At 39.3% G+C, this 19,941-nt stretch overlaps 1 protein-coding gene across 32 annotated transcripts in view; it reads left to right on the forward strand.

Annotated features, from left to right (window-relative positions):
* LOC126266845 (transcriptional repressor CTCF) overlaps positions 1-19,941 on the forward strand; it is a 147,792-nt gene that overhangs the window by 93,551 nt on the left and 34,300 nt on the right. For 19 of the 32 annotated variants that reach the window (XM_049971434.1, XM_049971428.1, XM_049971446.1 and 16 more), the window contains 3 exons: positions 4,793-4,933; positions 6,431-6,652; positions 6,815-6,952. In XM_049971434.1, coding sequence (XP_049827391.1) covers positions 4,793-4,933; positions 6,431-6,652; positions 6,815-6,952 — 501 coding nt within the window. Of the gene's footprint in view, positions 1-4,792; positions 4,934-6,400; positions 6,653-6,814; positions 6,953-19,941 lie in introns of all 32 variants that reach the window. The other 13 variants (XM_049971420.1, XM_049971415.1, XM_049971419.1 and 10 more) reach the window with 1 other exon arrangement.

Consider the following 19,941-nt stretch of genomic DNA (forward strand, 5'->3'; position numbering starts at 1 on the left):
CGTGGTGTAAGCAGTCTCTTTAGCAGACCTGTTGCACCTTCTAAGTGTTCTGCCAATGAATCGCAGTCTTTGGTTTGCTCTACCCACAAGCGCACGGGATCCAAAATGCAATTGTGAATGCAGATTCACAATTGGGGAGAAATAGAAAGAAATAAAAAGACGGAGTGGTGGTGAAATGGTGGCTGTGTAGTGCTGGAATGGGAACAAGGAGAGGGCTGTATGGGTGAGGACAGTGACCAACAAAGGTTGAGGCCAGGAGAGTTAGGGGAACATAGGATGTATTGCAGGGAAACTTCCCACCTGTGCAGTTCAGAAAAGCTGGGTTAGTGGGGAGAATTCATATGGCACAGGCTGTGAAGCAGTCACTGAACTGAAGGATATCACATTTGGCAGCGTGTTCAGCAACAATGTAGTCCACTTGTTTCTTGGCCAATGTTTGTCGGTGGCCATTCATGAGGACAGACAGCTTGTTGGTTGTCATGCCTACATAGAATGCAGCACAGTGGTTGCAGCTTAGATTGTAAATCACATGACTGGTTTCACAGGTAGCCCTGCCTTTGATGGGATAGGTGATGTTAGTGAATGGACAGGAGTATGTGGTGATAGGAGGTCTATGAGACAGGTCTTGCATGTAGGTCTGTTACAGGGGTATGAGCCATGAGGTAAGGGATTGGGAGCAGGGCTTGTGTGAGAATGGACGAGTATATCATGTAGGTTTGCTGGACGGCGGAACACCACTGTGTGTAAGAGGGGTGGGAAGACTAGTGGGCAAGACATTTCTTGTTTCAGGGCACGACAAGAGATAATTGAAACCCTGGCAGAGAATGTAATTCAGTTGCTCCAGTCCTGGGTGGTACTGTGTTACAAGGGGAATGCCCCTCTGTGGCTGGACGGTGTGACTTTGGAACGTGGTAGGAGACTGGAAACTTAAGGGATGGGAGATTTGTTTTTGTACAAAGTTAGGAGGGTAATTATGGTCAGTGAAGGCTTCAGTGAGACCCTCGGTATATTCTGAGAGGGACTGCTCCTCACTACAGATGCGACGACCACGGATGGCTAGGCTGAACGGAAGGGACTTCTTGATATGGAATGGGTGGCAGCTGTCGAGGTGGAGATACTGCTGCTGGTTTGTAGGTTTGATATGGACAGAAATACTGATATAGCCATCTTTGAGGTGGAGGTCAACAGCTAGGAAGGTGGCTTGTTGAGTTGAGTAGGACTAGGTGAAGCAAATGGGGGAGAGGTTGTTGAGGTTCTGGAGGAATGTGGATAGGATGTTGTCACCTTCGATCCAGATAACAAAGATGCCATCAATAAATCTGAACCTGGTGAGGGATTTGGGATTCTGGGTTTTTAGGAAGGATTTCTCTAGATGGCCCATAAATAGGTTGGCATAAGATGGTGTCATCTGGTGTTCATAGCCGTACCTTGGATTTGTTTGTAGGTAATACCTTCAAAGGAGGAGTAATTGTGGGTGAGGATATAGTTGTCATGACGACTTGGATGGAGGTTGTGGGTTTGGAATCTGTAGGGCGTTGAGGAAGGTAAGGCCATGAGCAGCAGGAGTGTTAGTGTACAGGGAGGTGGCATCAATAGTGATGAGCAGGGCACTGTGTGGTAAAGGGACAGGAACTGTGGAGAGTCGGTGGAGAAAATGATTGGTATCTTTTATATAGGATGGTGGTTCTGGGTTCTGTATTTATCCTTCCAACCTTGTACAAAAACAAATCTCCCATGCCTTATCTTCCCAGTCTCCCACCACCTCCCAAAGGCCCACCATCCGGCCTCCCATCAATGGAGCAACCGAATTAGGTTTTCCACCAGGGTTTCGATTATCTCTCGTCGTGCCCTGAAATGAGAAATGTCGTGTCCACTAACTTTCCAACCCCTCTTACTGTGGTATTCTGCTGTCCACCGAACTAACGCAATATACTCATCCATCCTTACACAACCCTTTCTCCCAATCCCTAACCTCATGGCTCATACCCCTGTAACAGACCTAAATGCAAGACCTGTCCTATACATCTTCCTACCACCACCTACTCTAGTCCAGTCACTAACATCACCTATCCCATCAAAGGCAGGGCTACCTGTGAAACCAGTCATGTGATTTACAATCTAAGCTGCAACCACTGTGCTGCATTCTATGTAGGCATGACAACCAACAAGCTGTCTGTCCTCATGAATGGCCACCGACAAACATTGGCCAAGAAACAAGTGGACTATACTGTTGCTGAACACGCTGCCAAATGTGATATCCTTCATTTCAGTGATTGCTTCACAGCCTGTGCCATATGAATTCTTCCCACCAACCCAGCTTTTCTGAACTGCACTGGTGGGAACTTTCCCTGCAATACATCCTACGTTCTCATAACTCTCCTGGCCTCAACCTTCGTTAGTCTCTGTCCTCACCCATCCAGCCCTCTCCCTGTTCCCATTCCAGCACTACACAGCCGTCATTTCACCACCACACCCAGTCTTTTTATTTATTTCTATTTCTCTCCTTTTCCACTACTCCCCCCCCCCCCCCTCCCCACCTCTCCCTTGCCCTCCGTTTAAACTGCAGCACTTCACTGTCCAGCACCCCCACCATACATCCTTCTTCTTCCCCATCCCAGCCTCCTCCTTAGTCCCACCCAGTTTCCATTCCCGTCGTGCACTGGTGCTGCTGCTCACATTGTGGTTTCAGTTGCCTGATACTGCAGTCATGTGTATGAGTTGCGTTTGCTTGAATGTGTGTATGTGTGCCTGTTTCGAAAAAGGCCTTAATGGTCGAAATCTATAATTGTAGTATGTCTGCTAGTTATTGTTCAGTGCTGTATTGAGTAGAACATTGTGTCACACAGCTTGTGAATTTCGAGATGGCAGAATTAGAGGAGCAATGCAGCTGCATTAAATTTTGTGTGAACTCAGAAAAACCTTTACAGAGACACACCAAATGACGTAGGTAGCATACAGTGATGAGTACTATTTAAGCTGTACTTGGTGTTAGAGATTGTTCACACAGTTTAAAACTGGTTGGACGGAAGTTAAAGATGATCCTTCAGGATGCCCTTTGATGCCTACTGACACTCATGTCAGAAATGACAACGAAATTGTACATGCCAATCAAAGACTGACTGTTTGACAGATTGCAGAAAAAGGCAAGAACCTTCTCCTCGCTATCTGTGAAGAGCTTTGGATCGCAGAAATGAGAAAGAGATTTTCCTTAAGAGAATCGTAACTGATGATAAGATGTGAGTCTACTGTTATGATGTTGAGACCGAGGTTCAATCTTCACAATGGGTTGGGAAAGGTTCTCAAAGACCAAATAAAGCTTGTCAGGTCAGGCAAATGTCAAAGCAATGCTGATAGTTTTCTGTGACTTTGAAGAATTAGTTCATCATGAATTCATGCCACAGGAACAAACTGTTAATCAGTGGTACTGTCAGGACGTGTTGTGACTCCTGCAACAAAATGTGAGAAGGAAATGGCTTGAAATGTGGTGAGACAATTCATGGCTCTTGCATCACAATAATGCACATTCAAGCCTGCTGGTGTGTGACTATTGTACAAAAAACAAAAAAACTGTGCTGCCTCATTCTCGGTACTCTCTAGACCTGGCCCCTTCAGGCATTTTTGTTTTCCAAAGTTGAAAGCCCCAGTGAAAGGACAAAGATTTTCAATATTAGATGAGATTAAAGAAAATTAGCAGATGGCGGTCCGCACTATACAGCAAGAGGCATACCGAGACTGCTTTTGAAAGTGGAAACAGTGTTGGGAGCAGTGTATCAATTGTGAATAAGAGTATTTCGAAGACCATGCACAATAAGTAAAATATAAGTGTAGAAAAATTTTGTGGAATTTTGAACAGACCTCATGTAACATGGCTGCTTTTTTGTGTGACACAGCCTTGTATTGGGTAGGAAATGCCTGGGATTGGACCGTGGTAGGTGGTGGCGGGTGGATGTATGGGATAGGTCTTTAACCAGGGCCAACCATGAAGGAATGACCCATAAGGTGCAGGATTTGGAGTAGGATTAGACGAGGGATGGACAAGGATGTTTTGTAGCTGGGTGGGCAGAAGAACATTGTTTTGGAGAATGTGGGTTGGATTTTGGGTAAGGTATCCCTCATCTCAGTGCATGACGAAATAGTCACAGCCCTGGTGGATGATGTATTTGTGAATTTCAAGGCCTGGGTGATCAGAGGAGTGCTGGTCGGTGGCTTGTTAGTATGTTTACTTGTGTCAGAGTAGCAGATGGCATTGGAGACTTTTCTTATGAATGAGCTGGCTAGGATATTGTCTGTCGGTAAAGGCTCTGATAAGATTTCTTTTTCTGAAATTGGCAGCTTTTCCAGACAGTCAAAGACCCTTGTTTCACCATGTTCTAATGGAAAAATTAATTTTATGGTTTGGGACACACTTGTATATTTTATATCAGTCTTCTTTCAAATCTGATTTCCTTCTTCCAATTTTTTCTCCTTAAAAAAGTAATGCATCCCTTGTAGAGATGTGCCTAAATTAAAGTGCTTCTTAGAAATATATACAGGTTTAGGTACTGATTAGTCTACCTTGAAGCTTTGAGAAAGTATGTATTTGGAAAATATGAGCTAGATTTGAAAGATAGACTATGAATAGTACTCATTTATAAAATTGGTTTGAAAGTTTGATAAAAATTTGCTTTAGGTTTTGTTTCTTGTGTGGAAGAAGCATCAGATATTTATACATAATTGTAATATCCTCTACCAGTTAAGATTGATATTTTGAATAATTAAGTAACACACAGTATTTTTCTGTATATGTTTATAGATTCATAATAAATCGCATGAGGGAGAGAAGTGCTTCAAATGTGATCTTTGTCCATATGCATCTATCTCTCATCGACATTTGGAGTCCCACATGCTTATACATACAGATCAGAAGCCTTACCAGTGTGATCAGTGTGATCAAGTAAGTACGCAAGAACCTGTTGTAATTTTTAAGCATATTTTGAAACATTTTGTGAGCTTAATTTCAACATGAATTACTATAAGTGATCGTTTGAACAGCTGATCTGCAACAATTGACAGTTTATTGCTGAAATCCTATTCTGTTATGAAAGATGGTTGCTTTTTATTGATCAGATGATAGAGCAAACATTGCTTGCATGCCAGTGCAAACAGAAAAGACGTGACACAACAAAAAAGTCAAAACAATCTTTAGAAAATATTTATATACTTAACACTGCTTGAGTGTATATTGACAAGGAGAAATTATGGACTGGCCCTCTTGTTTTCTTCATACACGTAAGATTTGAAAGTCAGTGCCTGTGCTTCAGTTTCATATAGCATAGCTACATTTCATTTACAAAGCAGGTTTATAATACCCTTCTCTGTTACCAAACCAAGAAGCATGTTCTGCATGCAATAGGAGCAAAAATGGCACTGCCTATAGTTTTCCTAGTGTGATATTCAGTACTCCATAGCTCAACCAACTGTCTGATTAAGAGTTTTCACTGAATAGTCCTATTCAATAACTGAACTCACCTGTACTGATTCTCTTTGTTCTGCCATGCATTGTGCTCACTCAGAGGTCAAGAATGCAACAAACACAACCTTAAAATTACTGCAGAATTTGTGTTCCAGTACTGGCATCAAACATAACAGAGAATCTGCTAGGAAATTGCTGTGAAAGAAAAGCTGTCACTATTTGCATAAAAAGCATCAAAGAGGTTTACCATTTTTATTCATTTGTAGAGATAAAAAATGACATTATTTTGTGAAAACAAAATTGTTCCACATCTTTGTTCAAAAATCTAGAGATGTTTGCGGGTGATCAATTCATTATGGCACTGTACAAGAAAGCTAAACCTGATTAATTTCTGTATTACATTGGGATTAATGTTTTGTGACAGATTAAAATTTGTAAGTTATTTCCATGTTCCACTGATCATTTGCACAATTTTTGTTGAAATGTTGTAGAATGAGTATGAAACTGACATTTTGACCTCAGTTAGTGTTTGAAAGAGATGTTAACAGCCTAAAAAAAATATGAATGCATGCTTAATAGTGTTTTCTATATGGGGCAAGGAGAGGCCATCAGTGGAGATGTCTATTTGTTGTTCACTGAAAGTTCTTAAAAATCATCTTAGCAATTTAAATGCCACACTTGTGTAGCTAATGAGTATGCAAAAAAAATCAAATAGGGATGTAACCATTACTAGACACAAGATCTTTCTATTTGTATGAATATTATATATAGGTGTGTGTAACTTTTGGAAACATAAGTTTTTGTTTTGTACTGACTTTTATTTGAAATCTTGTGTTTCAGCACACATTTTACTGCAGTACAAGGTGGCATTTTTTGAGCTCAGTAGTCATTTGTCTTATTTCATGAAACTGAATTTCAATGGTAATTATGTAGTTCATTATCTTTCAGAATGGGGAAAAAATTAATTTGTGTTTGCAGTCATTTCGACAGAAGCAGCTTCTGAGGCGACATCAGAATCTCTATCACAACCCTAACTATGTTCCTCCACCTCCACGGGAAAAAACGCATGAATGTCCAGAATGTGGCCGACCTTTCAGGCACAAAGGGAATCTCATACGACACATGGCAGTACACGATCCTGAGTCTTCAGCGCAAGAAAAAGCTCTTGCTCTCAAACTCGGACGTCAAAAGAAAATCCAGGTTAGCATTTCTAAAACATTTAATTTTTATTGTGCTCCAGTTTTTTTTATTAAAATCTCATTATATTTTGAGAAACCTGCTTTTAGTAGAATCTTTGTTACTGACTATCAGTACTTCTTTTTTAATAATGTTTTTGAAACATGGACGTTTTCTTCTTTTCAGATCATTGATGGTCAGCAAGTTGAAGTAATGGCTGGTGAGGATGAGGATGAAGATGACGAAGATAGTGAATCAGAAATGATGGCAGTTGAAGGACAAGATGGGCAGCAATATGTTGTTCTCGAAGTAATACAGTTACAGGTATAAAATCTTTTTTTTTTTTAATTTTTCGTCCATTTTTTCATTCATGATACTATATAAATAAGATATTCTTCAGAGCTGTATTTAAGTTAACAAGTCTCTCAGAGTATAGCTAGGAAATTTATTAGGGGCAAACATGTTCAGTGCTGCTCATCATTGTTGTGGCAGTTTTCCATCCAAAGACTTCTTTGACGCAACTTTCCCTGCTGGTCTATCCTGTGCAAGTCTTTTCATCTCAGAATAACTATTAAAATCTCCATTCACTTAAACCTGTTTACTATAATCAAGTCTTGGTTTCCCTCTACAATTTTTGACCCCTGCCCCATCCCCCCCCCCCTTTCCCACTTCCGCCCTGTACCAAATTAACTATTCCTTAATGCATCAGGATGTTCCTGTCAACCAGTCTCATCTTTTACACAAATTGTGCCATACATTTCTTTGCTCCCAATTCGATACAATATACCTATCCTAAGTATCCGATTCACCTCTCTTATTTTCAGATTTCTTCTTCGGCAGCACCACTTTTCAAACTCTTGTGTTGTATTCTTCCCTCTGTTATTTATCACAACACAAATACACTGAGAAAAGACCTCATAATATATGTATTTGTTGTAGGAAAGTTGTTGTTGAAGGTAAATACTTTAGAATTAAGGGGACCACTCACCAAAAAGCAGAAGTGTTGAGTTGTCAATAGGCACATACAAGAGAAGGAAAACTTGCTAGTGGACTTATTCTGTGACAGTTGGGATGGGGACATGATGGAGGAAGGGGAAACTGTTAGGTGAAGGGTGCAGGGACAGTGGATTACCTGAAAGTGGGGCCAGGACAATTACAGGAGTGGAGGATGCGTTGTAAGGACAACTACAACCTGTGCAGCTCAGAGAAGCTGGTGGTGAAGGAAAGGATCTACATGGCTCAGGTTGTGAAGCAGCCATTGAAACTGATCATGTTGTGCTCAGCTTCATGTTGTGCCACTAGTTGGTCAACTTTCTTCTCAGCAGCAGTTTGGTGGTGCCATTCCTCCTGCTTTCACAGGGGGCCTGGAGTCTAATGGGGTAAAATAAGCCTGTGACTGGACTGGAGTAGGAGATGCTGGGTAGATGGATTGGGCAGACAAGGGCCTGGGAGTGAGAGTGGTATAGGGATGGACCAGGATGTTATGTAGGTTGGGCAGGCAACGAACACCACTTTAGGAGGGGTAGGAAATATCTTGGGTAGGATGTCCTTTGTTTGAGTGTAGGTTGAGAGATCCAGTCCAAGGTGTTACTAGGTGATGAGGGGGCACTCATTTGTAGCTGTTTCTTGCCATGTGATAGTAGTGTATGTGTGTGTGTATGTGTGTGTGTGTGTGTGAGAGAGAGAGGGGGGGGGAGGTAGGGAGGGAGAGTATATGGCAAGGAAAATATGTTTGTGGACTGTTGCACATTTGGTATAAGAGGACCAGGTAAAGTGGATGGGAGAAAAGATGTTGAGGTAGTGAAAGAATGTGGATAGGATCTCTTGGCCTTGACTCCAAATCACAAAGATGTACGAACTTGAACCATATTAGGGATCAGGAGTTTGGGCTGCTAGGAAGATTTCCTCTAGGCAGCACATAAACAGGTTGGCATAGGAGATTGCCATGCAGGTGCCAGTGGCCAGGCCGCAGATTTTTTTGTAAACCTTCCCTTTAAAGGAAAAGTAGTTGCGGCTCAGGATATAGTGGGTAAAGTGTATAAGGAAAGAGGTGGTGTATTTGGAGTCTGAAGGATGTTGGGAGATATAGTGTTTGATAGTGGCAAGGCCATGGGCATGAGGATGTTATTGTATAGGGAGGTGAAATCAACAATGGTGAGTATGGATTTAGGAGGTAAAGATGTGGGGATGGCAGACAGTTGGTAAAGGAAATGATTAGTGTCTTTGGTGTGGAGACTAGGTTTTGGGCAATTGATTGTTGGTCAACAAGAGTGGAAATTCTTTATGTGGTAGCCCAATAGCCAGCTACAATGGGGTGTCTAGGATTATTGGGTTTGTAGACTTTGGGGAGCATGCAGAAGGCAGATGTTGGGGAGAGGAGGGAGATGAACTGAGGTGAGAGGTTCTTGGAAGATGCTGTGGGTAGGGATTGGAGGTTACAAATGTTGGACTTCTGGGATAGTATCACTCTGGCAGAGAGACAATTAGTTACCCAGCCACAGATTTAAAAATTAAAGGTTGCAATGTGTTGTGTACTAACAGGATTAGTATGAACATGCATGCTTAATAACTAATATTATTTTAAAGCTGCACTTTTTGTGATCAAGTATCAATGAAAATATTCAATTTTTAAATTATAATTTAATTGGATAGATTAAGAAACATCTACTCACCAAGCGGATTAAAAACAATCCACTTACCAAGCGGTGGCAGGAGAACACATGTATAAAAACATTGAAATTTGCAACCTTTTGGAGCTAGTGGCCTTCTGGCAGAAGGGTTGAAGGGAAAGGAAGAGGGATGAGGGAAAAGAAATGATGGGGTTAGGATATTGGTAGAGTTACTGAAAAGTCACCAAAGCAGGGGAGACTTACTGAATTTGATACAAATGAAAGGCAGGGTGTTGATAACTGTACCAGACGAGATTTGCAACTTTTCCCCAACTCTCCCCAGTTCTTAAACCTCACATGTTCTTCTCCTTCATCCCTCTACTTTCCCTTCAACCGTTCTGCCAGAACAATGAGCCACTGCCTCTGAAAGCTTGCGTATTTCCATATCTCTTATATGTGTCTTCTACTACTCGGTGAGTAGATTTTTTGATCTATCTAATTTTATTATATTTTTAAAAAGTAGTTATTTTTGTTCAAATGTGTTTATAGTAATAAAATTTGAAGGATGGTTGTTTGATAAAGTATCATAGTTCCTTATAACCAAAGGTTCAGAAGCTTTGGGTGGTACACTTAAATCCATAATGTGAATAAGAAATGAGGCACTGCTTGTTGACACAGCATGGCTCAGCAAGTAAGTAAATAGGAAACTTCGACGTATCCAATAAAAATTGAGCTGCACGTGACACTTAATTCAAGTATAGGTATTGTGGCATGCTTAATGTAATGAAAATAGACAAAGCAGAACTGCAGAAAGAATGAGACTAGAAGGCATCATGGAGATATGTAATATAATGAAAATAGTTGATAACATGCCAGAGAAAACTGCTGCCAGTTTGTTTACCTTCAGTACACCCTTGTCATCAGAGTATGTTAAGGTAGGCTTCATTTGAATGAAAGTAAGCACTTTTATCCCAAATCCTCTAAGGTCTTTTTAAATGGCATTGGTTCAACCATATTATTTGAAATATAAATGTGATACAGTATGAAGTAGGCATTGCCAAATTGTCCATGAAACAGAGATGACCTATGTATACTTACTGTTTTGAAGTGATCTGCCACAAATTTCTTTCTTCTGCCAATCTTTCTCCGTGTAGTCAGTGCGTACACAATTTTCCCACTAGAGTGCGCCCCGCTAAGCTCAACAGCGCAGGTGCAGTGTTTGTCCATCTGCGCAATACGAGATGGCGCTGCCTTAGAGACAGACCAAATTCTGCTTCCGCCGATCCGCGTATCAATATGTAACGCAGCCAATGAGATTGCTGCTAATGTAGAACCTTTTCTCCTCGCGGATCACACTCGCGCAGTGATACCTGAACGCGCGAGGTATTATAACAAGTGTACAGACCTCCGATTAGTCAGTCTGCATTTGTCTGCACCAGTCTGCATTAGTCTGTACCAGTCTATAGTAAAGTTTCAGTCTGCACCTAAGAAGATTATCATATTCCTGTACATAGCAATTAAGATAAATGTATAGACACTTTGTCAAGTATCGGAGGTATGTGAGAATAAGATTAACGTACCAAGACCAAAGGACCTTCATATTGTCAATTTTGGTCACCGTCAATCTGCTACTCTAAGCGTGCAAGAGGCATTTTTATCGTCTGACCTAAGAGCAGAAGATAAACATGCCACAATAAGACCACGAGACATATTGCTGACACTGGCCTACTTCATTAGAGCGACAAGTCAAATAATCTAATGGTGTGTGTACCGAAGGTCTTACAGTACGCACACCACACTTTTCATCTCAGAGTAACAATTGCATCCTATGTCCTCAATTATTTGCTGGATGTATTCCAATCTCTGTCTTCCTCTGTGGTTTTTATCCTCTATAGTTCCCTATAGTACCACGGAAGTTATCCTCTGATGGCTTAACAGATGTCTTATCATTCTGTCACTTTTTCTTGTCACTGTTTTCCATATATTCCTGTCCCCACCAATTCTGCGGAGAACCTCCTCATTTCTTACCTTATCAGTCCACCTAATTTTCAACATTCTTTGCAGCATCAAATTGCAAAGGCTTTGATTTTCTTTTGATCTGGTTTTTCCACAGTCCAAATCTCAGTATCATACAATGCTTTGCTCTAAACATACATTCTCAGAAATTTCTTCCTCAAGTTAAGACCTGTGTTTGATACTAGCAGGCTTCTATTGGCCAGAAATGCCTTTTTCACCAGTGCTAGTCCACTTTTTATGTCCTCCTTGCTCCATCCGTTCATAGGTTGTTTTGCTGCCTAAGTAGAGAATTCCTTAACTTTGTCTACTTCATGATCGCCAATTCTGATGTTAAGTTCCTCACTGTTCTCATTTCTGCTACTTCTCATTACTTTTGTCTTTCTGTGATTTACTTTCATTCCATATTCTGTACTTAATAGACTGTTCATTCCATTCAACCCATCCTGCAATCTTTCTTCACTTCCACTGAAGATAGCAATGTCATCAGTGAGTCTTAACATTGATATTCTTTCACCCTGAATTTTAATCCCATTCTTGTATCTTTCTTTTATTTCTCTCATTGCTTCTTCAATGTATAGATTGAACACCAAAAAGCAGAAGTGTTGAGTTGTCAATAGGCACATACATTATGCTGTAGCTTCCTTGCACTTTCTGTTTATTTCATTCCAAAGTGACTTGTATTTCTGTATTCCTGAATTTCTCTGAACATTTTTGTACTTCCTTCTTTCTTTGATCAGCTGAAGTATTTCATCTGCAATGCTCTTTTTTCCCAGTTTTCTTCCTTGTACCTATGTTTTCCTTTCCAACTTCTGTCTTCTTTGATTCCCTCTTCAGAGATGTCCGTTCCTCTTAAACTGTACTGCCTACTGAGCTAATCATTATCAGAGTGTCAGTAGCCTCAGAGAACTTCAAATTTGTCTCTTCATTTCTTAGCGTTTCTGTATAAACAACTTTGTACACTAATTCTTTGTGACTAGTCTCTTAAACTTCACCCTACTCTTCATCATTACTAGGTTGTGATCTGAGTCTATATGTTCTTCTGGGTGTGCATTACAATCCAATATGTGATTCCGGAATCCTTGCCTGACCATGATGTAATGTAACTGAAGTCTTCTCATACCTCATGTTCCCGAGTGTACCATCCCTTCTTGTGATTATTGAACAGAGTATATGCTGTTACTATTTGATATTTATTGCAGAACTTGATTACTCTTTGTCCTCTCTCTTTTCTACTACCAAGCCCATATTCCCCCATAACTCTTTTTCTCTACTCCTTACCTTACAACTGCATTCCAGACCCAATGAGTATTAGATTTTGTCTCCCTTTATGTAATGAATTACTTGTTCAGTATCCTTATATCCTTTCTCTATCTCTTCATCTTTGGCTTGCTACATCGGCATGTACACCAGGACTATCGTTGTTGGTGTTGGTTTGCCTGTCAGTTGTGTTGAGAACAACGTTGTCACTGAACTGTTCACAGTACCTCATTTTCTACTCATCTGACCAGAGATCCTCATCTTCCTTCCATTTCACTTCACTGATCCCCATGATATTTAGATTGAGCCATAGTATTTCCTTTTTCAGATATTCTAGCTTCCTTGCCATGTTCAAACTTCTGACATTCCATGGCCCGACTTGTAGAACATTATCCTTTTGTTGCTTATTCATTCTTTTTCTCATGGTCACCTCCCTCTTGGCAGTCTCCTCCCAGAGATCTGAATGGGGGGACTATTTCAGTATCTTTTGACAATGGAGAGACCATCATGAAATTTTTTCAGTTATTGGCCATGTGTCGTACGCATTTTCTCTTTAATCCAATGGTTTCCTTTGCTGTCTGCATCCTCATGCCATTGATCATTGCTGATTCTTCACCTTTAGGGCAATTTCCCACCTCATGGGCAAGAGAGTGCTCTGAACCTCTATACACCCCTCCGTCCTCTTTGACAAGACCATTGGTGAATGAGGGTGACTTCTTATACCGGAAGTCTTTGGTCATCATAGCTGATGATTTTTATTCAAAATTTAACAGGTAGCAGGGTTCGAACCTGGGACTGAGGATACTTTGATTACTAATCAAAGACGCTACTCCTAGATCACAGGATGTGAGTTCAAGCCCTGTGACTCCAGTTTTTTAAGGGGCTACAAGATTTATATTAAGGATGTAAGTGATGAAGGGAGATGGGCGAAATTCTTGTGTCCATTAGATACTTATCACTCCCCACCCAGCACCCTTAGCATTCAGCTGCAAGTTAGTACTGTATGACAGCGTGTTCCACTTGTAATAACTTCGTGCTTTACCTACTTACCACTTCAAATGCACATTTACTACCAGGTTTTCCCAGACCTCATTCAACAACTTACTGATAATGATTTATCCTAAGAGATTTTAATCTACATAGTATCTTTTGGTGTTCCTTTACACAATGTATTTTTGTGTTCCTTCACCACATGGCTGCAAGATTGAATGTTATAGGATCTGCTTCTAAGGTGTGTGTCTTCTGAATGCAAGTAGGATCACACATTTCAGCATCACATCAAGGTAATTCTCTACTGTAGATCTCATATCATCCTCATTTGATCTAGAAAATAACTTAATTCTTGTAACTTTGCCATATCATCTACTACATGTCTACCACAAAAAGGGATTCTAAATAAAGCTAACTAAGCACTGCAAGCTATTTGGCTGTGATAGAGCACCATGGCAGCATAGAGGTTTCAGTGGATCATGTCATAGGTGTCATTCACAAAGCTACTGGTGCACCCATTTCAGAATTTTGCAGAAGTGATAAAACAAACTATCCAGATTTAAAAGAATGCAAGCCTCCAATATTGTTGATGTTTTACAGAAACTCAAAATTTAGCTCATTTTTCAGTGTGAGTTACTTTTAGTAGTTTGCACAAACAACTCTGCCTTCAAATTAGCAGAAAGTCCAAAGGGATTTTGGTTGTGTGTAAAGTACACTAGTGGCAGTACCCAACTGATATCTTCACTGCATGATAGCAGTGGTAATGTTCCTGATGATAGTGCCACTAAAGTGGAGTTACTAACCAAGGCCTTCCAAAATTCCTTCACCAAAGAAGATGCGGTAAATATTCTCGAATTTGAATCAAGAACTGCCAACATGAGAACTTAGAAGTAGATACCCTTTGCATAGCCAAGCATCTTAAGCCACTTAATAAAGGTAAGTCTCCCAGTCCATATTGCACATCAGTTAGGTCCTTTTTGTTTTGGAGTATGCTGATTTGTAGCTCCACATTTGGCAATCATATATAACTGCTTGGTTGGACTGAAAAGTTGCAGATGTTACACCAGTACACAAGAAATGAACTGACCCACTGAATTATAGACCTGTATCACTGATATTGATTTGGTGTGAAACTTATACAGTATTCGAAAATTATGGATTACCTCAAAGAAAACTGTCTATTGACACATTGCCAGCACAGATCCAGAAAAACTGTTCATTTGAAACATAACTTGCTCTTTATTCGAATGAACTAATGAGTGCTATCAACAGCGGATCTCAAGTTGATTCCATATTTTTAGTTTTCCAGAAGGCTTTTGACACCATTCCTCACAAGTGACTTCTAACCAAATTGCGTGCCTGTGGAGTGTCATATCAGTTGTGTGTCAGATTGTATTGTTTGATGGAGAGTCATTGAGTAAAACAGAAGTAATACAGACCCTCTTGTGTTCCTAACCTGTGCAGACAATTTAGGAGACAAACTGAGCAGCCATCTCACAAGGGAATGACCTAATCAGTCATGTAGAAACCTACTGTGAAACTTATGATCCAGGAAGAATATGCCAAAAAAACTACACTGTCAGAATTTTAGCTACAAAGGCACGCTGCACTTCCTGCGTAGCATGTGAATTGATGAATAAGTAGATACAGCCGTAGCAAGATAATGTAGCAGTGCGTAGCACAGAGTGCAAAGTGCACACACATGAATTTTAAGTGCTTAAATCATACCAGAAATGTCTCAAATTATGATTTTTTGGAATAACTTGCAATTCACATTGTCAGCTAAATTGTTACAGATGTAATTGTTACATAAGTGACTAGCAGAGGAAAGAAAATCCAGGCAGTGTATGATTTTACTACAAACGACTTCTATCAATCGACACTTCAATTTGTTGACATTAAATATATTGTAATAATTCCTGTAGCACAGCTGTTATGATAATTTTTGGATAATGTATATTTTACTAACAATGAAAGAGTTTCTTGTTTATTCCTTTCAGTCATCAAAAAAATGCAGATTATTTAGTGGATGGAAAAAAAAAAAACATTTGCCCTACACCAGGCACACCTGATAAAATAAAAATTAATGCATTTAGGCACTTCATAGTCATTACTAGTTATTTAGATAGAGCTGGAAGGGAATAAGAAATGGTCATGGGCATTGTTGAGCATATTGTGCTGCGTACCAGGCACACGTCAACCAATTCACAAAATGCGGGGATGCACACTGACAATGCATAAATGACATAAGTTCAACAATACTGTTCCACTGATAAACCTGAAATGACAAAGAGCTATTGGAAATTACAATGTCTGACTTTTTTCCGAAAAATGCTTTACACAGCTGAAATTTTCTTCTTCTTCTTCTTCTTCCTTTTTTTCAAGAGGCGTAATCACACTATTAATTTCATGTGGAGCCCAAATTATATTGACAGTCTTTTGTTGTTCTCTGAAGACAAAGGTTTTGTTGTGTCTAAGTCAAGAGTAAAAAACAAGCAATGAATTATTTTCTACAGGTGGTAAGCAGACGCTTCAGACATAACATTGAAAATTTGTTCTCATCCATTTTTCAGATCTTGTTACATTAATTACAAGATTTTTGCAAGTAAATAGCCTTTTTTTTAGTTTTTACCTCTAATATGCCTTGCTCTTCATAAAGACAGATATAATATGGTTACGGAAACAGTAGTCCTCTGATTCTTATCAGTGGCATTGTCGTAAACAAATTTATCATAGCATTCATCGACTGCACAAGTGATTTTTTTGCCCAAAATGATAAAGTGTGGTCTGCACACAGTCTTTGCAATGAACCTGATTGATTGGTTTTATAAACAGTATTTTAGGGAATAACAAGAAGTGTTATCTTCATCTGAGCTACAAATTTCTCTGTAGTATTACCTGTTAATGGTATCTCTAAATGTTTACTTTCATTACACTTCATAATTTTGCCACATCCTTTTCTGTATAATTTCGCTGAATCTGCTTAACCTGGTCGAAGAAGCGTGGAAATCAATAATATTCATCTCACTTGCAAGGCAGAGGCTTTAATCGCATACACCTCCCTTGACTCTCGCAACCAGTTCTAAATCTTTTGAATAGTTTTTCTTTCCACATATTTGTGAGGTTCATATTGGCACATATTTCCTACTTCATGTAAATCTTCCTTCCATTATAGAATTCATCTTTGTACTTTATGAACATAACCAGCTTTCCACACTGCTTAAAGCGTTTTCTTCCTCCTTAATTTAACCAAAAAATATACAGCCTATTTTTTGTCACTGAAAGCTTTTACTGTACATGTTTTCTTACAGCTTGGAAGGTACTTCATTTTAATTAGCACTACAATCATCATTCAAACCACAGTTAATAGAATCACCCTATTTATTTCCTGTTTATTTTAATGTTTCTACAGTTTGTAACAAAATGTCAACATCATTCAAATGAATTTCCAAGAAATTAACTAAGATCTGACACACAAGTAATAGTTCAGGAGAAATAAGTAATTTCAATTCCATACTGCATTCTTCATATTTTATCTTTGGAAGGTTTAAAACATTAATTGGATTCCACACTACTGTGAAACTCTGTTACCTGCTGCCCAAAGACAGAAGCTACCATATTTTATGGGCTGAACTTTCTTCTTCTTCCTCTTCATCATCATCATTGTTGTCATCTTCAGACATAAGATGGTCTTCACTGCCGTTGAGAGCATTACTGAACCCACACGTCCTGAAAGATTTAACAGTAATGTCTTCTCTCAATTTAGACCAGACTGTTTTATCCACAGATACATTTGTTTTACTGTAGGTCGTTGTAAAGCACCCTTTCACCTGAATTCATGTTGGGTTTCATCCAGCATCCATTTGTTCAATTCCTCTCTCATATACACATTAAATGGTTTATTTATCGAGACAGCAAGAGGTTGCAATTGTTAAGTAAGTCATCCTGGAATAACAGCAAGTTCTGTCTTTCTCTACCTCAATTTCTCTTTCCCAGAATTTTTCAGATGATTACCAAACTGATCTAGCATACAAAGTAAAGCACCTTTCTTTCTCTCCCACTCTCTACTAATCCATAATTTCTTACCAACCTCTTCCATCCAACCCCTGTCCAGTATATGAACAACAACACCTGGCAGTATTCCAGAAGGTTTTGGCATTGTTTTGTGCTTGAAAATGGTCATTGGACTAAGTTTAGTACCATCAGCTCAACTTGAAATGACAACAGTATAGTGCATTTTTTCATGTTCATTTGTTTTTATAGTTACAGTTTTAGCACCTTTGTGGCAACAGTTCTGTTATCCGGCACATCAAATGTCAGAGGAATTAAATCCATATTCGCTAGTTGGTTTAGTCCCACACTGGTTTTCTTTCGATTTGAATAATAGAGTGCTGGAAAGATAATATTCTCTTTTCATACTCTTGTGGCATTCTCTGAGGTGTTTTGGTTTTGGTTCGCATGCCAAGTCTGTGGTACTTCATAAAGCTGGAGCGCCAACCAACTCCAACCTTAAAGCCTGTTAAGTTCCACATTAGTGCTAGCTAACAAGCTTATATTTGTTTAATTTTTATATAATTCCAATGCTATTTTCTGTGTCCTTGAATCCATTTCAATACATCATCTTCTAGTTTTGAGCAGTTTGCATTCAGTCCTCTGTTTGCACGTTTAGTCTTCAGTTTTAACAGTTCTTCTGTACTAGCCCGCTAATCGCAAATGGCTTTTTCTCTCAGTGGAGGACCGAAATTCTGCTCAGCTGTTGTTTCCATATTCTTCTGTATATGCAATTACTTTCAGTTCTTTGCCCATGTCGTATGAATACATTTTATTTTCTCCGTTATGAAACCAGCTTGTAACAAAAATATTATACTGTTTCTAATAACACAAATCACTCAAGTTCACTGGTACTGTAAACTGCAATCATGCATCATAAGCTAGACAGTGTTCTGGGTTTGTGATCGTGGTGAGGGAGAGAGAGAGCGTGTTAGCAAGCTTGTGAATCCCCCACAACTGATGTTCGTTGCATTGGTGCACTGCTGCTGCCAGTAGAATCCAATGTTGCCAGATAGAGAGAGGTTCTCGTGGCATCAGATATATGACCATTTTTAAGACTGGCAGGAATTTTAAATCAAACACTGGATATTTCTATATTAACTTCGAGTATAAGATGCACCCGAATTTCGAAGGCAATTTTTCAAAGAAAAAAGTGCATCTTATAGTGCGTAGAATTTGGAATTAGTAAGCATATATGAAAAAATTATGAAGGAAATCAATTCAGTTTTATCTCCATAGTTAATACTTGGTGACTGCTTATTATTATGGATGTTAAATGAGTTGCAAATTCGAGTGAATAGTAACTGGAACAAATGTGTCAGGGAAACTATGAATGGAAATTTAAATTCACTTTACAAATTAAGATTTCATTGTGTTGTTTTATGTGTTAAGTGATGTGCCACCAACTAAGGATATGCGGCCGCCGTTTTGCACATACACTGCCTGATATAGCTACAGCAGGAGAGTACATTTCTCCAGCCTCCTAGTTAACTATGAATTTGGCTATTTGCAACATTTTACAGAAAGTACTTGCAGTGTGTATTAGCAGCCAAAATTTTGACATTGTGGTTCTATCAGTGTACTCTTCCTATATGTAAAGAGTTTCCTTGTTAGATTGTTTGCAGTGACACTGTATTTACTATGTAGTGTAAAGTCATTAGAAGATCAAAGCCAACTTCAAAATGATTTACACAAAATACCTGCATGTTGCAAAAAGTGGCAGTTGCCCCTAAACAATAAAAAATGTGAATTTTTCCATGTGGGTACTAAAAGGAAACCGCTAAATTTTGTTTACATGATAAGTCACAAAAATTTAAAGATTGGTGATTCAGCTAAATGTCTATGGCCTGCAATTACAAACAACTTAAATTGAAATCATCACATAGAATATTTTGAGGGGAAGGCAAACCAAATTATGCATTTTATTGACAGAACACTTAAAAGATGCAACAAATGTACAAAAAAGACTGCATGCACTGTAGTTGTCCATTTTTTCTGTGGTATTGCTGTCCAGCATGGAATCCTTACCCAATTGGATTGGTGAAGGACATTGAAGTAGTTTCACGAAATAGGGGGAGAATGTCATGGGTATGGTATGCAAATTGGGATGGCAATTATGGGAACAAAGGCATTTTTTCATTAATGCAAGAAATCAGAGCTTGCACAGAAAAAATTAGATATTTTTTCCCTCTCTGCTATTTGTGAATGTAATGTTCAAGAAATAGTCAAAAAGTGGTTCAATGAACTCTGATAAACACGTAAATACGAATTGAAGAGTAGCCATATAGTGGTAGGAACTCCCTTTCATTTTAGGAGATGGCCTGTTCCATGGGAAAACAAGGATTGTCATCCTGTGTTGAGAAACATGTGGTGTGTGCTTTGAAGGCTTAG

The sequence above is a fragment of the Schistocerca gregaria genome, chromosome 4 (genome assembly GCF_023897955.1).
Source record: "Schistocerca gregaria isolate iqSchGreg1 chromosome 4, iqSchGreg1.2, whole genome shotgun sequence".
NCBI lineage: Eukaryota > Metazoa > Arthropoda > Insecta > Orthoptera > Acrididae > Schistocerca > Schistocerca gregaria.